Source organism: Gallus gallus, chromosome 1, assembly GCF_016699485.2.
Source record: "Gallus gallus isolate bGalGal1 chromosome 1, bGalGal1.mat.broiler.GRCg7b, whole genome shotgun sequence".
Lineage (NCBI taxonomy): Eukaryota > Metazoa > Chordata > Aves > Galliformes > Phasianidae > Gallus > Gallus gallus.
Genome location: NC_052532.1, coordinates 77,424,716 through 77,444,992, shown reverse-complemented (window position 1 = coordinate 77,444,992; position 20,277 = coordinate 77,424,716). Strand labels below are relative to the sequence as shown.

General features: G+C 40.8%; 1 protein-coding gene across 1 annotated transcript; it reads right to left on the bottom strand.

Annotated features, from left to right (window-relative positions):
* Nucleotides 1–9,653: 9,653 nt before the first annotated feature.
* Nucleotides 9,654–10,865, bottom strand: LOC427948 (putative olfactory receptor 10AC1-like). The gene has a single exon (XM_425520.7). It carries the CDS (start codon nucleotides 10,771–10,773, stop codon nucleotides 9,772–9,774), a length of 1,002 nt encoding a protein of 333 aa, XP_425520.5. The 5' UTR covers nucleotides 10,774–10,865; the 3' UTR covers nucleotides 9,654–9,771.
* Nucleotides 10,866–20,277: the final 9,412 nt, after the last annotated feature.

The following is a 20,277-nucleotide window of genomic DNA, read 5'->3' as shown; positions in this document are numbered from 1 at the left end:
GAAAGATCAAGGCAAGTGGGTGGAGAAGCCTTACTGCCTTTACCTGTTTGAAAGGGGCTGGTCACAGACTTCCCATCTGGCAGGCAAATAAACCCACCTTAAAGGCATCCACCTTTTTCCTGGGAGCCTCCCTCCACCTTTGCTCCAGTCCTGAGAGAGGCTCCCGATTGCCACCTCCTGGGCAGCCCTCGCTACCATCCTTGCACCTGAGCGGGCCCTTTGCACGGCAGAACAGCCCAGAATTTTCGTCAGAAACTGCTCAGCCCGTTTCTGTCTGTGATAATGTCGCTGAAACCACTAAACAGTGTTCTTGCCGTCATCCTTGCAGTAGATATTTAGGAAATTCGTGTGCATAGTAGTGGCAGTGGCTGATACTGCTCCGCAAGTTGTAATGTGGTAGTCATACAACATTATCTGGTGGAATCACTGTCTTCATGTTAGTAAACTCCCCAGCATGGATGAAGACGCCTGATTTTTCAATACAGAAACCATGCTGAGAAAGCAACTGAGCTGGGAGGACTCTTGCTATGTATGAAGACCTCATGTGATATCCCTACCTGAGGGACATAAATATGAAATAACTTCCTTTTGTGGTATCTCTTCTGCCATTTTGATGTTCTTTCATCAAGGATGTTACTCCCACTCATCTACAGCTATTATACCCCTCCCTATGAAATACAGATGGTTATATTTCTGCTGTTGCTGTAAGGCTGTGTTCTTCCTGCTCTCTTCTTCCTTCTCCACAATGAAGATTGAAGAAAGAACTTTGTCAGATTGCCTAGAGAAACTGGAGGACCTCCAGCCTTGGAGATGTTCCAGGCTTACCAGGGCTCAGCCCTGAACAACCCAAAATAGCTCTGGAATCAGCCCTGCTGTGAGCAGATACTGGTACTACAGACTTCTGAGATCCCGTGCTCCTAAATCTTTCTGTGATGAGTCTGTGATTCTATAACCACGTCTTTTAGAAAATCAAAAACTATCTCAGGAGTTTCAAACACAGGTGAGAGAAATCTGTGCTCCTTTCAGAGAAAACAGGCAAAATGCTAAGCTTTAAATTTAATGTAATGCACAAATTTATTCCAGTTTAATGCTGACTAAAGCGTTCTTTCTCATCCTACAGTGCTAAGTCTCAAATTTTCATGCCCACCTTTTCCCCACTGCAACACAAAAATGTTTCCCTCTCTACATCCCATACCTTAAGTTTGCACTAGCAGAATATATTGATTTCAGTCTTCATTTGTAAAGTATTGTGCCTTCTTCAGTTTGTGATGTAGCAGTGAGGCAGATGGACCTACGGGTCACTTGTCCTTTGTGATGGGACAGAATAGGTGAGGCGTATATAGACATGAAGTAGGAAAGAACCATTTGCAGCTGGAAGATAAGGTTCTAGGACTGCTCAGGAGCTCATACTGTTTATATGGGGAAAAAAGTAAATAAATCAGTCTTGTGGCCTTACATTCATTTCTTTTGGGCTACCGAGGTTTGCATCTGTAAACTTTCTAAAGTGCCAAAGTTCTGGTGTGAGGAACACGGGGATTCTCTATCTCTCTTTAGATGGCAGATAATCAAGGATGTTTGATCTAAGCTGTTGGGAATATGCAGCAACAGATTTACTAGGAACAAGCAGAGGAGGTACCTTAAAAATATTTTCTTTCATCTTTTTCCCATGTTAATGTTGGTTATGAGTGTGAAAAAAACAGAGTATTCCAGTTGATGGGCATCAGAGATTGTATGTACAGTTTTGTTATGTTGTAGATTGAGGTTTACCTACGGTTTCTTCCTCGCAGAATCTGCGCAAAGATAGTAAAACAAAATATGGCCTGATGTCACAGAAAGATCTACATCTGCAGCAAATCTGTAACCAAGAGAAAATGCAAAAAGTAGAAAGCCCAAGTTCCTGGAAATGTGTTGATATGTGTAAAAGCTCTGCTGTATAGCTTTGCCGTGTGTCCTCTGCACTAAACTGCAGGTCCAAAGGGAAAAAGAAGGAATCTACCCAGAGGCTGTACCCATTAAAGCTGAAGCATTGCATGTGAATTTTCCACTAAGTATTTCACTGACAGGATGCTTTTACTTATTCATCTTAAGATTGAATCTTTGCAAACTGCAGGAGGAAGCTAATTCTCTGCATGACTACTGAAAACAAACAAACAAACAAAAAACAAGCAAGCAAACAAAAACTTAATCCCAGAAAAGCTTTTATCTTTACATCTCCACAACCTTTTCACAGTTATGCCTCCTCAGTGAGCACCACATTTCTGGCATGGATTTTTACAGCAGAAGTACATCTTTTAAAATGACTTCCAGCATCTTTTCAAATAGAAGCTCATCCTCTGTTTCTCCTGAATACCTCCTGAGTATTTCTGAATGGCAGGGCATATCTTTTTTTTCCTCCTGTTTCCCTGTATCTTGTTTCATGTATCACTGAGATTTGGTATCTACCTGGAAAATACTAATACACAACACACCTGGGCTTTCCTCCTACAGAAATGTGGACTTGTGGTGAGGGAAGTGAAGGGGAATGGTATGCGCCAGGTCGTGTCTTGATTTGCTGTTGGGACAATAGAAAGGCACTATCAAGACAGAACTGGGACGTGCTTCTTTTGAAATGTAGTTCAGACAGAACTCCTTGGTATGTTTCTAATGAATTTTTTACTGTGTTTGCTACTCCTCACATTTTGGAAAGAGCTATGAATTTCACCACATCCCTCCAGATCACAAACAAAACTGAACCTAGAAACAATCTCTCGAGTTCCTCAGTTTATATTATTTCCCAAGCTAACAAAGCATCCTTACATCTGCCAGCCTTTAGTATTGGTATTTTTGAAATTGTGCACTTCGAACTAGCTGTCAGTAAGAGGTATAGAGCTCCCTGGTGCCCCAATCACATTTTGCAACAAGCCATACTTTAGTACAAGGGAGGAACTTGCCCTGGAGATATCTTTGGTAGAAGGAACCAGACCCTTGTTCTGTGACCTCTGATTCATCCCCTTTATCCACTAACTCTACACCTCTAAGAAAAATGTGACGGCTCTGTACATCACAGGGGACACTGGATTGATGTTTCATTCCCTACGAAGAATCTGTGCCTTTTCCCTCTTATTCTCATCTACATGACCACAATTTAATATTCTAGTATTATCTTTTCTTTTAATCGAGGAAATTTTCTGGTTCTGCTCCACCAGCAATTTAAGTTAGAGCATTTTGAATAGTTGACTTCAGGTAGCCTACAGAGGATAGACTCCTACCATCTAGCAACTTAAACTGTTAAATTAGTTTTCTATTAGGACTATTTCTCACCCAGAAACTCAAACATTTTTAAACAGATATTTTACATTCCTACAGAGAAACACGGCAACCTTTCTTGACTACAAGGTGAACCTAACCTAGGGACCTGTGCACTTGCCTGTACAAGTAGTCAAGCTAGTCGTGTTTCTCCCTTGAGAAGAATGACAAAGGCAGGGAAATGAATGAAGCTGACAGAAGCAGTGCGTAGATCTGGGTTTTGATAGAAATAGTTTGTAGATTGGGTTTTGTTTTTTATTGCTCGGGAGACACTCCCTCACCCTTCCTCGCATATCTGGAGATGAACACTGTTGGAGATGCATAGGATTTGCCTGAACAAGGCCCTGAGCAACCTGATACAGATTTGGTGTTAACCTTTCTGTGAGCGGGTATTTGGGATAGAGACCTCCGAGAGTAATTTCCCACTTTAATCTTTTTGTGATTCTTTGATCATCTTTGATCATTATTAGATGAACAATCATATGTTCCTGTCACCAGGAATGGAGACAACTCCTTACCTGGGTTCCAACCAAAATGGGAGGGGAGCAGTATGTGGATCCTTCACCTCACAGAGAAAGCTTCCCAATGGGAAGGACTGAACCCAGACTAAAAGTTCAGGCAGTACCCCTTCATAAGTGTTCATTTACTTGTTCATCAACAACATACTTACAGGCGTTTCCGTATTGATGCCCTATCTGAAGACCTAATTAGTACAGTAGTATATTTCCTCTCTTGTCTGAACCAGTGACCTTCTGGACTTTCTCTCCTCATAAGCTATGCTCTCACTGGGCTTGTAAAACAGGAGTAAATACTATTACTGTATCACTTCGAAACGAGGACGGTCTTCTTTTTTCACCAGAAATCACCTTAGAAACTTCTGTTACCTTCACATCCCGGTTCTGCTCCCTCTGGTGGTCGAATGGATGTGGAGCCCTGGAAATCCCGTCTGCCTGAAGGCGCTGTGGCTGGACGAGAGAGGAACCCATCCCACCTACGTGTAGCCTAAGAGCGATGCAAGCAGTTTTGTCTGGTGATGTTTGTGATTTTGTGGGTTTTTGTTTGTTTGTTTGTTATTCTTTTTCTTTTTTTTTCCCGAGCAAGCACTTCTGGTTAACAACCCAAGCAAAACAAGGCTCTGCCTATGTTAAGCTGCTACATTTTGGGTATAGAAGTAGAAAGTAATCCAAACAGAGACATTATATAATCTGATTTATATTCGCACTCATAAAACTACCCTAAAAGGTACAGTTTCAAGTATCAAGAGTTTGTTACTTTCTAATAGATATTATAGCATATCATATACTCACAGATGAAAAGAATTGCAGTTCTACTCGAACACTCATTTTTGACAGCATCTGATTGCTGGGCGTATTTGAAGATATTTATTTATCTTCATAGTGTTAAGTTTCCAATTTTTAATTACTTCTATTGCTGACTTCTTGATGGTGGGCTGGGGGGGGGGGGGGGGGGGAAGGATTCATTTTTTCATTGAGCATTACTAGAAAATCAGCATATGTGCTATAAGCATAAAACACAGTCCCAGAAAACTTTGATTTCTAGTAGAGATGCTCATGGCTTCTTCAACTAGATTGTAGAAAAAGAGGATTATAACATTTTCAGTAACTGAATCACAGCTCAGGTTATAGTAAGAGCAGCCTCTGTATGACAAGCACCTACCTCTATAATTTTGTTTATTCAGATTTTCTTGTTGTTCTTTCCCACTCTCAGATTAATTATACGTAAGAAGTGTAAAAATACCTCACAAAGATTGGAAAGTCACTACGATTCAAAACACACCGTCAGCATTTGTGTCACTTGTCACTTTGACAGTGCAATTTTCAATAACTTTTTTGTACACCAACAATTGAACATGTGTACAAATCAAGTTTTTAATTTCTACTTTTTAACAGAATCACAGAATCACAGAATGGCCCGGGTTGGAAGGGACCTCAAGGATCATGGATCTCCAACCCGCCCACCACAGGCAGGGCTACCAACTTCCCCATTTAATACTAGACTGGGCTGCCCAGGGCCCCATCCAGCCTGGCCTTGAACACCTCCAGGGATGGGGCACCCACAACCTCTCTGGGCAGCCATGAAATGTTGATGCTTTTATTTCTATTTCAGTTTTGCAGTTGTTTTACTATCTTTTCTTGACAAATTACAGTTCAAGGATCTAAAATCAATACGCTTGTCCTTTTCTCTTCCTATGGTAGCATAGTGTTGATGTTGCAGTGCTGCAGACTCCCACTGTCCTGTGCAGAAATGAAATAGTTGCCCTTAGTGACAGTGTTAACAACCTGTGCTCATCCAATGTGGTTTCTATCTTGAGATCAGGAGAAAATACTTGAAACAGGCACCTTGCTCTCCTGCATCTGGAATGAGAGTATTTTGATTGCAATAACATCTTTCCAACTCACTGCCAAATCTCTTCCCAGTTCAGAACCTCACTTGAGTTTTAAAGCTTAATCTCCTAATTAAATCAAAATATGAAAACAAAAATGAATGCCGAAAGCATTTGTAGACGAAAAACATAATTAAATACAACACAGCTTTTGGAAGTCCTGATTTTCCACAGTGACTAAGCTTAGAGGCCACATGCTGCTAGCACTCCCTGGCCCTCCCTCAGCTTTACACACCAGTTTGTAAAAACAGACAGTCCTACATCTTTGAGTTTATGCAGGTAGAGCCAACAGTACAGTCTGGGTGGGTACTGATCTTGTTCTCACTTTTTCCAGAATTTGTCTGAAAGATAACTGAGATCAGCAGGATGTTTCAAGCCCAGAGCTTTAAGTTAGGGGTATGGTGCTGTAAGCAAAGCACCTGCAGGCAATTTTCTGATCTAGAGATGGTTGCCGACCAAAGTGAAACTAAAACAAACTGGCTGGTGCAGATCTTCACCTCATTCCTCTGATCATCTCTCCTATGTTCCTGGTTGCTTCCAAATATATCTTCTATATATACATGTGTGCAAGAGAAACTCCTGTAACATTCTATATTTTATCATGGTAAAGCCTATTCATCCATTGCTCTTGATATATTGAATAACATAAGGAAAATGTGGGTACTTTCTCAATAGAGAAAAAACATCATTTTTTTGACAGATGTTCATCCTCATGATATTAGAGTCCACTCTCAGCATTTAATACTATCCACACATGCATTTTCATTGACTGCAACTCCACTGTTGCAAATTGCTATATTAATTTCACCTTGACACTTTCCTCCTGCTTCAGATCAAAGGACAAATGAAGCTGTTTAGGCAACTGTAGGATTACCTGCACGTTTGCTAAGACCTTAAAGAACCCAAGCAAAGAGAGACTGGTGGACTCACTTTCCACGTAAACCGAGATGGATAGGCTGTGCCAATGTGCCTTTGTTAAGGGTAACTGATCGTGCTGAAACTTTCCTGTTCTTCAAATTGGATTTCCAGCAGAATGTTGACTTCCCTAGCCTATAATAGAAACACAGACCCTTAGTAAACTTCCTGTATTTAGATTCCTAGTAAAGTAAGGAAATATTTTTAAATTTAAGTCCATTTAACTATTTTGGAGATTGATTATTTGTAGGAACCACTTCTAAAAAAATGTCTTACCTGGGTTGCCAGCGAAGCATGACAGTTTTTCACTGGTTTCACTACACTGAAAAGATTTTTCTGGTAACCTACCATCATTACTGGTAATGGTAGGTTGCATAAGGATGCCTCTCCAAAGTATTTTCTTGAGTAAAGGTATCTCTTTGATATGTACCACTGAAGATATTGGACCTAGAGTACCTTTAACATTACTTGAAATCTCTGCCATTGTCCTCCAAATCCTTTTCATTCTTGAGCACAAGGACAACACTAATGAGATTTCACAGGCTGTACAGGCTAAGTGCCCACAGGCTGAGCTCTGGTGCCAAACTACTGATGAGATCTGTGTTTTCATCTAGCACCTTTGCTCAGGGCAGCGTTGACAAAAGTAACTGCAAAGATGAATATTGTTTTTTATGGCCATGTAAGCCCTGGGCATAGGATGGGATTTAGACTTGGGCTCTGAATTATCTCCTCATTTTACTCATCACAGGGACATTGGGTGAAGACTGTGTCCTTTCAGAAGTTCTCCACTGTTGTTTTTGATTCTCACATGTCCCAGAACTACAGGGGTAGGAGTCTAATATGGCTGCTGTTTCAGCTATGGCATCCCTCTCAGGTGCATCATCCCTATCTGTACTGTAAGGACAGGTCTGCTGAAGTGCCCTTGACCAATAACTATCTATGAGGAACATCTGTAGGGCAGTCCTGTTTATCTCTAACAGCTAGAAGCAGACAATACTTACATCTCATGTTATCCCAACCTTACAACAGCCATAAAGATGTGAGGACCTCTACCAAAGTTTTGTTTAAAACACACTGTCTTTCTGTTCCTTGTTCTTCTTGCCATGTATATAAGCATGTCAGTACCTCCTAAAAGGCAGGGTAGAAATCTCTGCTTTTGCTAACCTCAGAAGGGACCGCTGGAGATCTCTAGCCCAGCCCACTGCTTACAGCAGGATTAACTTCAAAGCCTGATTTGACTTGAGAGAATTTGGATTTGAGGTATCAATTTTGTCCCATGCTTCTTACAGTTATTTACCATCCTTAAATCCTTTAATAGTATCTGATGCAAAGTACTTTGCTAACATACTTCTAAAGTGTTTCTCTATTAGTAAGTAATGTGCTTTTATTGAGACCCTCTTCTCATTTCTGGAAGACCTGGCCAATGGTTTAAAATGTTCACTACAACTCTGATCATTTAACACAATGCCGCTAAATTTTTGCTCACAGCAGTAACTGGATATTCACTGACGTGAGAACCAATATTCTATGTTAATATTTTAGCCTGACCAGACTGTCAACTTGAGGATAGCTTTTAACGTGAGTTTTAAATTTCACATTTCTCTTTTGCCAGAGGAGTCTAAGTCAAGTTATTCAGTTACAGGGCCAGCTTTCTTGCTGGTCAAATCCACTTACCATAATTTTTAATGATTGTAGCCCAGAGAAAGCAAATATCACTCTGCTCTTCCAGTCTTCTAGGGGGGAGATCAGAGGGCGGGTGGGTGCTGAATTACCTTTGAATTAGACAGAGAAGTAAAAGCAAGTCCTTTTCTTTCTCTCAATAATTTCATATGTAAGATCTGAGTCACAAGGTCTGTTTGGTGCTTTGAAGAGCCATGGGGCAGTAAAGCATTAAGTAAATTATTGAAGTTGTTTTTTTCCACTATTCCTGAACAAAACTGATATTTTCACCCTTGTCTAAATCGTCCTGTTCTGCTTACATGTAGATTGGATATTAAGAAAAGGTTCTTCTCTGAAAGAATGGTCAGGTGCTGGAATGGGCTGCCCAGGGAGGTGGTGGAGTCACTGTCCCTGGAGGTGTTCAAGTAATGTTTAGATGTTATACTAAGGGGTATGGTTTACTGGGAAAATACTGGTGGTAGGTGGATGGTTGGACTAGGTGATCTTGGAGGTCTTTTCCAACCTTGGTTGTTCTGTGATTCTAAACACACACAATAACACTGCTGCACACATTTCAGATTCTTATGTCTGCTGCATTGCAGCATATGCTAGAATTCTCACTGGTTTTGGCATAGAAACAGCAGGAGTTGCGGCGGCAGTATTGTTAGATTTATGTAAGGTTTATGCTGATAGACTTTAACACTCCTCAGGCATTCTTATTTACATGATGCAGTCTTTCCTGATAAAAGTTACATGATAAGACCTGTATCTGAGTCTTTGTGTTGCCATAGGAACAGTCTAAACCTAAAGCATCTCCCTATAAAAGGAAATGTTTTTCCTGTAAAGCACTCATAGGAAAGTCATACTCCTGTCAAATCAGTGGCACTTTCATTTTCATTACCTAGAATAATTCAAAGTAAGATGAGTTTGCACTAATGATCTTTTCACTTGTGATGGAATGTTAGAAGTGCAACCTTATGCTAAATTTGGAGAAAATCATAGCTTAATTTCCATCTCTTTCAAAGCACAGTATTTCTTTTTGTAACCTGCTAATAGTGTCCTTCGTGATTCTTGTGCTGGAAAACTTACCAGACTAAAAATATTTATTGACTTCCCAGTTTCCACTATCTACTTGCATCTTGATAGAAAAATAATGAGAACAAGTCAGCAGCATTAAATAATTTTGTGTTGATCTTTTGAGCATGCTGAGATAACTGTAAATGTGAGTATGGTTATATATGTGATCACAGAAGTGATACCATAAACTGATCAAAGTTATTCTTACTCACAAATTGATACAACTTTTCCCTTTAAGTAATGTTACATTAGAGGCTTTTTTCGTTCCTTCTTCCTTTTTTCTTTGGAGGCTGAGATGTCATTTTGTCAAAAATACATCAATGCACATTGTATTCTGCCTGGATGTTTACCGTAGTGAGGTCTATAGAGAATCTTGTCCTAGCCAAGTTACAGGACTGCATTTCCAACAAGAACATTTGTCCTCCTCAAATTTAGTTCTCAGCTGTAACAGCCCTAGTAGTACCCCAGTTCAGCTGAGCTGTTCTCTTCCTCCTCAACATTTTCCTTAGGACTCCTCTGATTTCCTTGTTCCTCAAGCTATAAATAAGGGGGTATAGTAATGGAGTAATATTGGTGTAGACTAGAGAAACCATCTTGTCTCGAGCTGGTGAGTAACTGGACTTGGGACGAATGTACATGAAGGAGGCACATCCATAGTGCAGCAACGTGATGGTCAAGTGTGATAAGCAGGTGGAAAAGGCCTTGCCCCTTCTGAGGGAGGAAGTGATACGTAGCAAAACAGCAGCAATACACACATAAGAGGTGAGGATCAGGAGGAAGGGAAGTAGCAGGAGGAGCACGCAGGCAGCCAGCAGGGGAAGCTCGGGGGTGTAGCTGTGTGTGCAGGCCAGGTGCAGCACTGCAGGGACATCACAGAAGAAGTGGTTGATGTGATGTGACTGACAGAAAGGTAAGTGGAAAACAGACACTGTCAACCCCAGGGCAACAGCAAAGCCTCCCAGACAGCACGCTATGGACAGCCTAAGGCAGAGCCCCTCGCTCATCACCACTGTGTAGTGAAGGGGCTGGCAGATGGCAATGTAGCGGTCATACGACATGGCTGCCAGGAGAAAGCATTCGGCTCCACCGAGCCCCACGAAAAGGTACATCTGGGCAGCGTAGCCTATGAAGGAAATGGTGATGCCATTCATAACCATCAGGCCAAGGAGTGCCTTAGGGACAATGACTAAGGTGTAGCAAAGCTCAATGATAGAGAGCTGACAGAGGAAGAAAAGCATGGGAGGACGAGAGTGCTCCATAAACACAGCTATGAAGATCATCATATTCCCTGCCAATGTGACCAAATGGATGATGAGAAAGATAAGGAAGAGGAGGACCCGCAGACAGAACAGCTCAGAGAAGCCAAGAAGGAGGAACTCCATGGTTGCATCAGTGCTCTCATTGTCCCTCTCCATGCATCCTTCACATGGCATCTACAGGGAGAAAAACAGAGGGAGATCGTTGGATTTGACCTGATGCCTGGTATTTAATTCCATATATGAAATTATATTGCAAGTGTGTAGAGCAAGTGTGGTAAAGCTTATTGTGAGATCTTATGGGGAAGGAGGTGATTTCTGTGTAAAACATTTTGTGTAAAACAGCAGGCTTTCACACTCATGTTCTCATAACCACCAATGTATTTTTGTCCAAATTATCTGCCCGGGCTTCTTTGCTTTGAAATTAATGATGAAGAATATCAACTGTTGAATCTTCATCACTTCTTTTGAGTTGTTCTTACGTTGATGACTATATGTATTTTTTGAACACCATAGGTACCTTCGAGTTGACACTGATTAGTCTCTTAATTCTGTCCTGCCTTTGAAAATCATCATTTGCCTCTCCATCCTGATCTGAATGCTGTAAGAAACTATCTGTAAATGTGCTAGGATGACCTGCTAATCTTGGTGCCATCAACACCTAGGTGCCTTATTTACAGACATTATGCTACTGCTCCTTCTGGTGCTTCCACCCCCAGGCAGATAGATTTGTTCTCTATTCGCACCAATATCGCATCTCTCTATATTCATGCCAGGGATGTACAAAGACAAACAGGCAGTGGGCTGGAGCTTCTGCTCTACATCTGACCCCAGTTAATGCGAATTTCAGGTCCTCACTGACTGACTCCTCCATTCTCCATCATGGAGCTGCCTCACAGTTTGTACTGAAACAGGATTTCAGACAGAAGATGTCGGTGACTAGGCATGAGGATTTCAAAATTGGAGTTAACATTTTGGTTGCTTCTATCTTTATGCCCACCTCAGACTTGTGGTATTGCAGTTACATAATCCAATTTCCAAACTCAAAAACCAAAGGCTTCTGTGGCAACATACTTCATATTTTTTCTAAGGAAGATACAAAGTTATTATCCTGGACTTGGAGAAAATGAGACTACACATGTAAGAAGAAGAATAGAAAGTTCCTAGGTATGCAGAGTGTTACAAACCTGTTGAAATTATCCGGTAGATCCGGTATCTGGAAGATCTAGTAAATATAAGGGCATAGAGAACAGCATAATAATATATATTACATATAGTCATAGTGGATGAACAGTATTCATTGCTCATATCTGCATCATGTAAAGCAACATTTATTACAAAGAATAAATCAAATTATTTCTATACTTTACTGTGTATTGGGAGACATCATACAATACACTTACTGTGTATTGTAGAGACTATTTAAAGAGTTTTGCTCACATAAAATAATTTTTAAAAAACACCACATCAATATTTAAGTATGAAAAAGGTTGAAAATTACACAAAATGCTCTAATGTCATCATGGGAAACTAAAAGAAATTTGAAGTTGATGAAAAGAAATATAAGTGGAGAGAGGGAATTTCCTGGAAAGTAGACATCTCAAAAAGGCTCCAGAAGGAAATAATCAGTACAGTCGAAAAGGTGAATCTGATAAGCCTACACATTTTTTTCATTATTCAGAACATTTGGGGGCACAGGTGGATCATGAAAACATGTACAATTATATAATCTCATATGCAAAGCTAGGAATGAAATATCTGTGTCAGTGCATAACACACACACACACATAGTAGCTATTCTAAATGCTCCAGCTATAAAGGTTTCTTGATGCTATATGCAAATAGTAGGTCTTGATGGGGAACAGGAGTAGGTACATGATCTCAAGACTGTACACTCAATCAGTGCAGACCAGCTGGGGCTCCCTTCACTCCAGGTACCCAGACTCTAAGAGGATTCTACTAAACACAAGACTGAAGAGTGGAGAGGAAACAGGTTTCCCTTCCTTTCATTTGGAAATGATCGCTTCAGTGGCAACATACCTTCTGTGAGTTAGAAGATAAGGAAATACAGACTTCTTCCTCTTGATGATGTGCCCAGTGCTGTCTGGGCTGAGATTTTATTTCTCCCTGTCTGGGTACTCTCTGGCTTTGAGCGTTCCCTAGAGCCAGTGTTTTCTTTCAGCACTTCAGAATTACGACTTCTTATCTTCCACAGGACTGACTTCCTTATATATAGTATAACACAGAGGTCTTTCCTCTTCACCATTGTCTCTGCCCTCCTGCATGAATGACAGGCGGTTCCACTCCTCCTAAGGAAAGGGGCTTTGCAGTTTTTCTGTAAACCAAGCAAGAAAATGTATGTTCACCTTCAGAGGGAAGCAGTGCTGTAACACTGAAGTTGTTATTCCTTCCACCAAACAAGCTGGAAGGAGATGATTATTCACACCATTTGCACCCCAAAATGGCAACAATTTACCTAACAGAAGGCATTGATGCTCTTTTTAAATCAAGCTAATGCTTAAACCAAACTCACACTTAAAAGCAAAGCAAAACAAATACAAAGGCTTTAAACCAATTTGTGGAACTACATGTGGAATTTTCACCAGTTCAGACAATCCATTATTTCTTACTGAGTCAGATGAAATCACTGTTTAGCAATGGGTTGGACTGAGATTATTCATAATCAGTTTATATTTATGGTCATTGTTACACGGAATCCTGGCCATTTATTCTGAAATCATTAAAGAGATGTGTAGATTCATGTAAGTAGAAAGGAGAGAATACGTCAAGGTTTTTGAATGCTAAAGTGGATCTCCATTAACATAGCTTTGCAGAAGTGTGTAATTATAGAACCTTAGATTTTTACCAGGACATGATTTAGAACTCTATTATTGAAACATGTTCTAGTACAATCTAGGGACTGACTAGTGGGAGCTCTGCAAGATGAATATGAACTAAGAATATACCATACATTGGCCTGCATTAGCAAGACAATGACCCACAGGTGAAATTAAGTGATTATTCTCCTTTATCTGGCACACAAAAACCATGGCTGGAACAGTGTCCACCAGTGTCCTCCACACAAGGGTGATAAAAACAAAATCAAGAGAAGCACTCTACAGCTTCCTGAAGGGAAGTTGTGATCAGGAGGGGAGTTGGCCTCTTCTCCCAGGCAACAAATAGGACCTGAGTTGCACCAGGGGAGATTTATGTTAGATATAAAGAAAACTTTCTCTCTCCAAGAGTGGTCAGGTGCTGGAATGGCCTGCCCATGGAGGTGGTGGAGTCACCATCCCTGGTGGTGTTCAAGCGGCATCTGGATAAGGTACTAGGAGATATGGTTTAGTATCTTAGAGAGTAGTAATGGTGATAGGAGGATGGTTCGACTAGATGATCTCGTAGGTCCTCTCCAACCTTGTGGTTCTACGATTCTGTGATTCTAAGCATGTGATGTCCAAGGAGAGGCTGAGGGAGTAAGATTTGTTTAGCTTGGTGAAAAGGAGGTCAAAAGAGGATACAGCTGAGGACTTCATCTATTCATAGAGCCAGAATACTCACAGATGAGCACAGTGAAATAGTCACAACATTTGCATGAAAGGCCATAAAGAAAACATATGCTTCTCTTCACAAGGCTGGTTGAGCATTGGAACAGGTGCGTTGTGAGGCTGACTGAGAGATCTTCATGCTTGGGGATGTTCACAAGTTGCCTGGACCAGGCTGTGGAGCAACCTAATCTGGCTCTGAAGCTAGCTGTGCTGGGAGTAGAAGGCAGACTAGACCTCCAGAAGTCCCTTTTCATCTAAAACTTTCTTTGAATCTATGACTTTTTCCTACCTTCATCAGGCCTCCCGGAACAGAACTCTGGGTATCTCGGGAGCTTTATTGTCACAAACTCAAACAGTTGTGGAGTTTCTTTGGTTCCTCAAAGGCAGCAAACAGATTTTGTAGTGTCACAATTTTGAAATAAGGCTGAACATAAATGCCTTAGTCGTATGTGTTTTTTTTTTTACCGTCATTTAAACCTGTCACATAACTTCTTAGAACTAAAACTAAAAGCTGAAGTCTATCCTCTTGTGCCTCTCTACCAGCTTTCTTAACATTCAACTTTTGAACATCTATTTGTTTTGTTTTGTTTCCCATTCTTCCCCTATGCTTTTTCCACTTAAAATGTTGCAAGTAATTCAGGACACATAGTGACCTTAAAGCATTGACAAAACTGAATTCTGAATCTGATTGGACCTTCTAGATATTGTTGAATAATAACCAATACAAGCACAACCCTCAAAAATTCTCTCTGTGGCATTTCATCTCTGATACTGTAACAGGAGTAGCGACTAGAAGGCGATTATGTTATAATTCCATCAGACAAATAAGGGGGAGTACATCTTTAGAGAGAATAATTTGTTTAGGTCGAATGCTTTTCAGAGTGGGTTGTTCTCTCTACCAAGTTCCGTAATAATTTCAGAATATCAGCTAATTAATTCGTATGTATTTTCTCTTTGTGATATCAAATAAAATTTAGGGTTTTTCATGGTATTTCTTTATTCTTTTCTCTAACCAAAACCACATCAGAAGCTCTGCTACCTTAGCAACAGTGTAAAAAGAATTACAAGGAACTATTTTGACAAGTCTGTTGCAGCTTTCCCGTCTTCAGATGGCCCTTTTCTTCTGCTAGGCTGGAAGTGAACCAAGGTGAGTCAGCATGTACCCAGGAACCAATACCATACAGTCAGCAGTAATATGCACAATTTTTTGCCAGCTAGTGCCCAGCCTTACACTGAAATAAGTGAGGCAAATTATTGTTTCAGTTTGTGTGTGTGTAGATAAGCTGTTGCTTATTAACATGCAACTTACCCCTCCCCATAATGTTTCAACACACGCCTACACATTGCCTCCCAAACATGGTTCACTGACTGAGCAGGGGAGCGTTAGCTGGAGCAAGGCGTGTATCCCAGTGCCAGAATACGCAGCAGCAATACAAAGGACTAGCAGGAGAGGAAGAGAATATGCATGTCAAAGTAGCTCCATACTTCCTCCTTTTTCAGGTTCCCAGCAGTTTCATTGCATCAGCTTAGCCAAATTTATAATAAGTAAATATAATAATAAAGGTGCATTTGTGTTTGCATGCCTTGAATATGTAGCATGTTAGAGGAATGCACTTCTTCCTCTCTGCCATTTGGCCCTGCTCTCCTCCCCCACACTCTCCATAACAGTGTGTGTGATTTTTTTCATTATATGCCTTCAAGGCTTTGGGACTTGTCTGCCTTAGCCTAGATTGGTATTAGGAGTTTCTTGGAATCCATGGTTAATGAATCACATCGTATCTGTTTCTATCAACAGTTGCAACATACATCAGAGGATGTTCCCTTCCATCTTCAGAAAAAAAAAGAAGAAAAAAAAAAAAGCAGCGCTGAACTTGCTTATCCACTTCTGCAAATCATCAGCCTGCTCTGAAGAGGACGAGAAAAATAATAAAGTTGCTGGGGAACCATTACTGAGAAACTAAGCATAATATGGAGCAATGTGGACAAAAATGGAAATGGCTAAGACAGATACCAGGAGATCTGGAGTAGAGGAACTGTCAGCCCTTGTGGCAGCTGAGGAATTGGCTCTTTCAGCCCAGCCAGCTGCATGCCTCTGACATGGCAGATAGACAGGTCATTTGTCAGCAGGCCAAAAATAATACCTGAGCAACAGGAGGTAAAGTGTCAGTGTCAAAAGAGAATAGAGAGCACAAGAAAGATTGTAGTGGGGCTATTTTTCAAAAAGTAAAGGATACGTGTGCAAACAAGGGTGATTTTTCCTCCCCATGGGCACTGGCATTTTCCTCCTGATAGCCATCTCTAGCATCAGGAGCAGCAGCCTGAGACCCTGGTCTGCAGTAGGAGAACTTGACTGAGACTTGGACTTCTGAACAACACCATGCAAACAAGCTTGACACAGTTTGAATATAAGAAATTAACATGGTGTTTGACATCACAAGCCACCTAGGGTGCCTTCTTGTCTAGGAGATCTTTGCACGTGAAACATTTCAGCATTGATCCTCTGTGGGTATTATACTGCTGTAGAAAGCAAAGATTTGGAGTTCAGAAGCTTGTTCAATATTCCACTGCAGACGTGTTCACAAGTGGAAGCTTTATCATTCAGAAAAGTTGACCTATCTGATTTGAGAAATCAAGGCAGGTTTAAGAAATGTTTCTTGAATTGCTGATAATCAGTAATGAAAATGTAAGATTCACTTTAATGGCAGTGTAATGTTAGCCACATGAAAATAAATGTTAGCATCATCTGATACCCGTTCACACATAGACTTTGAGAGAAAGTTTCTTTATTCCTGTGTTGTTCAGAGCTTTCTGGGAACTGGGAACTGTAACAGTTGGACGACTGGCAGCATTGTGCCTTCATGAGGAAAAGCATCAGCTTGCTCTTCTTGAGTTTCTGTTGTTTGGATTGGTAAACACTGCCTGAGAACTCATCCGGGAAAAGATACTGAACCACAAACCAAACAAAACAGCTTTGTGAGAAAAAAAAAAAGAAGGGGTGTGGGGGAGGAGGAGGAGGAGCTAGGCAGCCTGGCAGCTTACTTCTCTCCTTGGTTTGGTTAGGGTGGGGCATCTCCTTCACTGTACTTATTCATACTCCAGCCCAGCCACAGCACCGTCCTACATCTCTGCTAAGACACTGGTTGAATATATCATTTAATACTATCTCCAACGTGCAAGCTTTTTGTAGCTTGAAAAACATTTAGTCACAAAAAGAATACTGCTGTAAAACTGGAGAAAGAAAATGCAGATGTAAAAAGGAAAGTAAAGAAAGAGAGGATGAAAATACTTAAACTGAAAACAACAAGTGAAAATGTTTGCGAATAGCAGGCAAACTGAAAATTAACCTACAGGCCCTGGAGAATATTAAGTTAAACTCTTGTGGTTAAGATGAAAAAGGAAATGAAGGAACTAAGGAAGGGTGACATCCTGAAGACAGATCTAAGGGCTTTTTATCTGATTGAGAACTAGCTTCATGATTATTCTAGGATTTCAGCTTTCCCGGTCATCTAGTTGTCTTTGTGAAGGCATCTGTACAAATGCCATCAGTCTTTCTCAACCCTTCAGGGGAAGACATTACCCTTCATTAATTCTAAAAAACTTGACCTGCCTGTTAGATGTCATATTCAACTTTTCCTCTCACCGTGTGACAGGTACCCACATAAGGTCTCACACTGTAACCACTCTACCACACCTAAAAAGTCAGTCAAGTCCTCAACAAGATGATTGCATGAGACTAAAATGACAGGACTCAGTGACAGAGAATGGCACGGCCTCATATTGCTGTAGAGCAAGAGAACAAGTATGAAATAGATGCATATCAGTAACCAAAACCAGACCAGAGTGAAAAAAGAAATGCTATTACACTCAAAAGGACCTAAGAAATATTGGGTAGGGGGCAAAAAAGGGGGAGCTGGACCAGTGGGATATAGGAAGTGCAAAAGCACTCCCCAGTCATTTGAAAGGAGTGCATGCATCACACTATTCTAAGTTAATGTGGGCTGCAGTCACCTTCACCTCAACTCTTGAAGTCTTTCCCAGTTGTTCAAAACAAGCTGCTGACCTTTCAGAGAATATATCTTGCACGTACAACTCTTACCATTATTGGAAGTCAGTTTCAGATTAATTTGGACAACTTTGTGGGTGTCTCTGCAGATTTAATTAAAATGTTGTTGTAGCTGTTTTGAGAGCCAGATGATAACCTGTAGCCTGAGGGGCTCATCTGGAAGGGAAAGAAGTATCTGCATCTCCCACAGTCTTTGAAGAAGCTCAGCAGTGCCCAGCTGCTCCTGGGATATGGATCACAGCACTCTGGGACCTTACTGAAATTCACTGATGTTGACTTCTGAAAGTCGTGTATTTGTTGCCTCTTCTTGCTCCCAATGCAATGGTAAATGAGGCGTTGTTCCACCTGTGCTTCTCCTTAGGGTGGCAGTGGCTGAGACACTCCATCTGGGGACATCATTTATTTTTAAATCATTTGGTCTGAAGCAACTGCAGCTCCTGGGAGGGATGGCAGAAAAACTCATTCTTTTACAAAGTTTTCCACAGATGATACCATCCCAACCTGATTCTGCACACACTCTATCCTCAGTGTACCCAGGCTACCGCCATTTCCTCCTCCTCCTTCAGTCTCATATTTGGCCATCTAGCTTAATGTTTACATCTATATCTATAAAACACCCAAGGATCTTTTTCAAGGTAGCAAGGAATATAAATACAAGACAAATATTATTCCAAAGCATCTTATCATAGAAAATGAACCTTGGCTGCCAGCATATTAAAACTGAATGCAAAAATTGCAGTTGAGCTTGAGCTCATCCAAACAGAGTAACTGTGGTCAACAGTCAATGTATGGGTGGTCAGAGAAAGCATGTGGGCTGCAGAATTCATTCCAGCACTGTAGGATGAGGTTACTGCAAGATGTGTTTCAAGTAAACTGGCTGGAGAAGGTGAAAGATAAGAGCAATCCGTTACTAATGATGAACAAAACCTATATTTCAGAAACCATGCATAGCTACCTGATTGTTGGACTGAATAGCAAGGGAGCAAATGATCAGTCAAACAGCCATCCAGCTCTTAACTTCAGCACTCCTTAGCATCTTTTCTGTCTGTCATTTCACACAATATATACTTTATATTTTATCTACTTCTATTATTACTTTCTTGTGTTTATGACATTACTCTATACTTAGTTAAGTGCAACAACTAAAATGTCTCAGTGAGAGTTCAGCAAACTGTCCTTAATACAAACTCAGCAATGCAACACTACTGCAGAACAAAATGCAGTTCTGGATCACCACAAGTTTACAGGAAATAGTTTTGGGACAAGTATACGCAAGAGAAACAGCCTTTCATTAGTTTTTTCTGCATGAGCACCTGTGTGAGTTATAAGATACAAATCTCAGCCTGCTGGGATCCTTATTTAGAGATGTGTCATGTATTTAACTTTTTCACTTCACTCCATGGGTGACAAAAGACCTCATCTGAAAGGAGACACAGCGTAGCGTAACAAAACCATGAGTTGTGCAGAGGTAGAAAAGGGCAGCATTAGTCATGCGCTGAGCAGGCAACCTCGATCAGGCAGCTTCACAACTCATTTAATTCCATTTACTACTGGGATTCCACCAACACAAATAACTGGCAAGTGAGATGACACTGAACCTTCACTGTAAACACATGACAAACAAGATCAAGCCCTTGTCACCTTCAGGAGGCTCTGGAGGCTCTGTGAAAATCTGGCAATAACAGCTGACTTGTGCTCAGCTAGGCTCTCTGGAAACTCCTGTGGGACCTTGTATTATAGTGCTAGCAAACATCCTTAGGCTGTGAAAGTCCTGAATATCTTCCTGGGCAGGGAAACTGCGGGCAAATGCACATTTTGCAAGAGACCTTGCTCGTATTTACATACTTACTAACCAGTACAGCAGAACTAGGCCTTAGAAATAAAGCCTGTTGTTACTGGTGTCCCTAACATTTCTGAGACCATGTTTTCATGGATCTATTTCATTCAGTCTTGTATTTAGAAATAAACTGCTCTTTGCAGCACAAGCTAGCTGAGAAGAATATCTATGACTCCTCATATTCAAACACTGAGAAGAACTTTCTACATACTCAGTAACATTTCTTATTAGCAAAA